The sequence below is a fragment of the Pteropus vampyrus genome, unplaced genomic scaffold (genome assembly GCF_000151845.1).
Source record: "Pteropus vampyrus isolate Shadow unplaced genomic scaffold, Pvam_2.0 Scaffold50, whole genome shotgun sequence".
NCBI classification, from domain to species: Eukaryota; Metazoa; Chordata; class Mammalia; order Chiroptera; family Pteropodidae; genus Pteropus; species Pteropus vampyrus.
This window is the reverse complement of record NW_011888831.1, coordinates 5862171-5864761: the sequence shown is the minus strand read 5'-3', so window position 1 is coordinate 5864761 and position 2591 is coordinate 5862171. Positions and strand designations below refer to the sequence as shown.

General features: G+C 35.0%; 1 protein-coding gene across 1 annotated transcript in view; it reads left to right on the top strand.

Moving 5' to 3' along the window:
• The window catches only part of NSRP1 (nuclear speckle splicing regulatory protein 1), a 42500-nt gene extending 39982 nt beyond the window's left edge, over positions 1–2518 (top strand). Inside the window, exon 6 of the mRNA XM_023530371.1 lies at positions 1200–2518. Within this exon, the coding sequence (XP_023386139.1) occupies positions 1200–2247 (1048 nt within the window). The 3' untranslated portion in view covers positions 2248–2518. The remainder of the gene's footprint in view (positions 1–1199) is intronic.
• The last annotated feature ends 73 nt before the right edge of the window (positions 2519–2591 follow it).

The window sequence follows — 2591 nt, the reverse complement described above, 5'->3', positions numbered from 1 at the left end:
TTATCATTTCTATAGACATTTCTATTAGTATTCGTTTGGAAAGTAAGGATTGGAAGGATTTCAGAATAAAATTATAAAGTACTAAATAAGAATGGTGAAATGATTATGCCATAAGTATATAGCTAAAAGTAGAGGGAGAATGTGTCCTAAACTTGTATTTAAACTTTTTTGGGGAACAGAAACTTTTAGATAAGAGGATCTGAGTCTGTTGCTGGGGAAAGGCAGGAGAATGGAATTAAGGATGAAGAGAAAGAATTAGGCTTATATTTCCCACCTACCCCCCAACTGCTAAGTTTTGATTAAAATATTGATAAGAATTATGAGTCTAAAATATATTTAAAAGTTGAGATTTTGAATGGAGAATTAGTATTTCTATTAAATAGTTGTAAGGCCAGCTATGAAACTTTATAGTGTCTTTTTAATAGTTGTACTTCTCAGAGTCTAATAGAATTCATAATTATTAGTGAGTTTGTTAGCCAAGATAGTTCTGCTAGCAGTTTCTAAAGAACCATAGTCGTTGCTCTCTTAGTGTGATTAATAAGAATGAATGTGTGAGTAATATAAATAAATTAACCACGTTTATTAGCTGGGAAAATGTAGATGATGTAAATAGTTGTAGTGTTACTGATTATAATAGCTGGATGGATTCATATATTTCCATTCTGTTGTGATAGGTGCCAAGGGGTATATCAGGATACCGGTGCCTTTTGAATCATAAGAATGTTTATTTAGTGATAGTTAGAATTAGATTTTACTATCATTTTGCTGTGGGGAAAAAAAAATTATTTTCATCTATTTCCAGGACTTTAAATTTTTTGGAAAGAAAAATAAAAATCCAACAAAGAGCCACAACTTCATGTTGTGAAAATACTACTAAGATCCAAAATGTATCTTACCTTCCCTACGTATTCTTTGTCTGTGCTGAGCAAATTGAAGACTGCACAGATCACTGCCTGAAGATTCTAGTGGTCCGATACAGAAAGGCTCATTTTCTTTTTCACTTCTATCAATGTTGAAAATTCTGAATGGTTATAAAATGCTAGTTTGTATATGTTTACAAGGTAAATAGACATCAGCACCTTTTTGCATTTGGGTAATCAGAAGGTATATATAAGTTTAGTTATATCAGGTATTGAGAACACTTCATTTGTTTACTACAGTTGATAATGTAGCATTCAGTGTTATATTATTTTTTAAAGGTCTGGGATAAAGGAAGAGAAATCAAGGGGTTATTCTGATGAAGTAAGTTCAGAGAACAGAATACTACATGAGAAATGCATTCTCCAAACTGTTGTGAAAGTAGAGGAAAACCCAGATACAGACAGTGACTTTGATGCTAACAGCAGTGAGAATGATGAAATGGAGGAAAATAAAGTGAACTGCAGAAGGGAAAAGGACGTAGAGACCTCTGAGAATGACTCCAGGCATCACAAGAATCAAACCAACTCACGGTCATCTAGTGAAGAAAGAGAGCATGGTACCAAACGCCACACAAAAAGTTCCAAGTCAAGAGGACATGAGAAAAAGGAAGACCAGCACCAAGGGAGACAGTCCAGGGACCAGGAGAACTATTACACTGACCGTGATTACCAAAAAGAAAAGGATTCCCATAGGCACAGAGAAGCCAGTCATAGAAATTCCCACTGGAAGAGGCATGAACAAGAAGATAAACTGAGGGGAAAAGACCAAAGGGAAAGAAATGACAGAGAATGGAAAAGGGAGAAATATCCCACAAGAGAACAAGAAAGAAATAGACAACGAAATGATCATGACCGACACAGTGAGAAAGGGAGAGAGAAGGAAGAGAAAGGCAAAGAAAAGGAGGAGCATATGAAAGCAAGGAAAGAAAGATATGAAAACAGTGACAAATACGGAGATAGAGAAAAACAAGAAATAAGTGTTCAATCTTCAGAAAGAAAGCGAGACAGAAAGGAAAGCAGCCCGAATTCTAGGGCAAAGGATAGGTTCCTGGGCCAGGAAAAATCCAGTAAAATGATAAACATGGAAAAAGACAAAGAAAGAAACCCAGAGAAACCCTCTAGCTCTGAAACATCGCTGGGAGCAAAACACAGAATCACAGAGGAATGCCAGGAGATAGGTAAAGAACAAGAGAGAGCCGACGAGGCCTTGAACAAGTTTGCAAAACGGAACAATGAAGAAACTGTAATGTCAGCTAGAGACAGGTACTTGGCCAGGCAAATGGCACGGGTTAATACAAAGACATATATTGAGAAAGATGATGATTGAATTCCTGGAACATGTTGTGTGAACACATAAAGGAGCATGTTAATAGTGGTTGGGAGGGTATTTTCGAAATATATTTTCAAAATTTATTTTTGTTTTAGGTTTAAGTCAAAAGTCAGTCCTTTTATCTTGAATGTTTGAAATGATATATAATATTTACTTACCAATACCACATTCTTGATTGTATTCAGCCAACGTAAACAGTCTACTAAATCCTGGTATTTGGAGAATATTAGCTACAGTACAACCATTAAAAAATGATTTAAACAACTCATAATGTTGGCTTTGTTCCAGAAACTGTTTGTTTTATAAATATTGTTTCAGATAAAATTATGTACATTTGAACA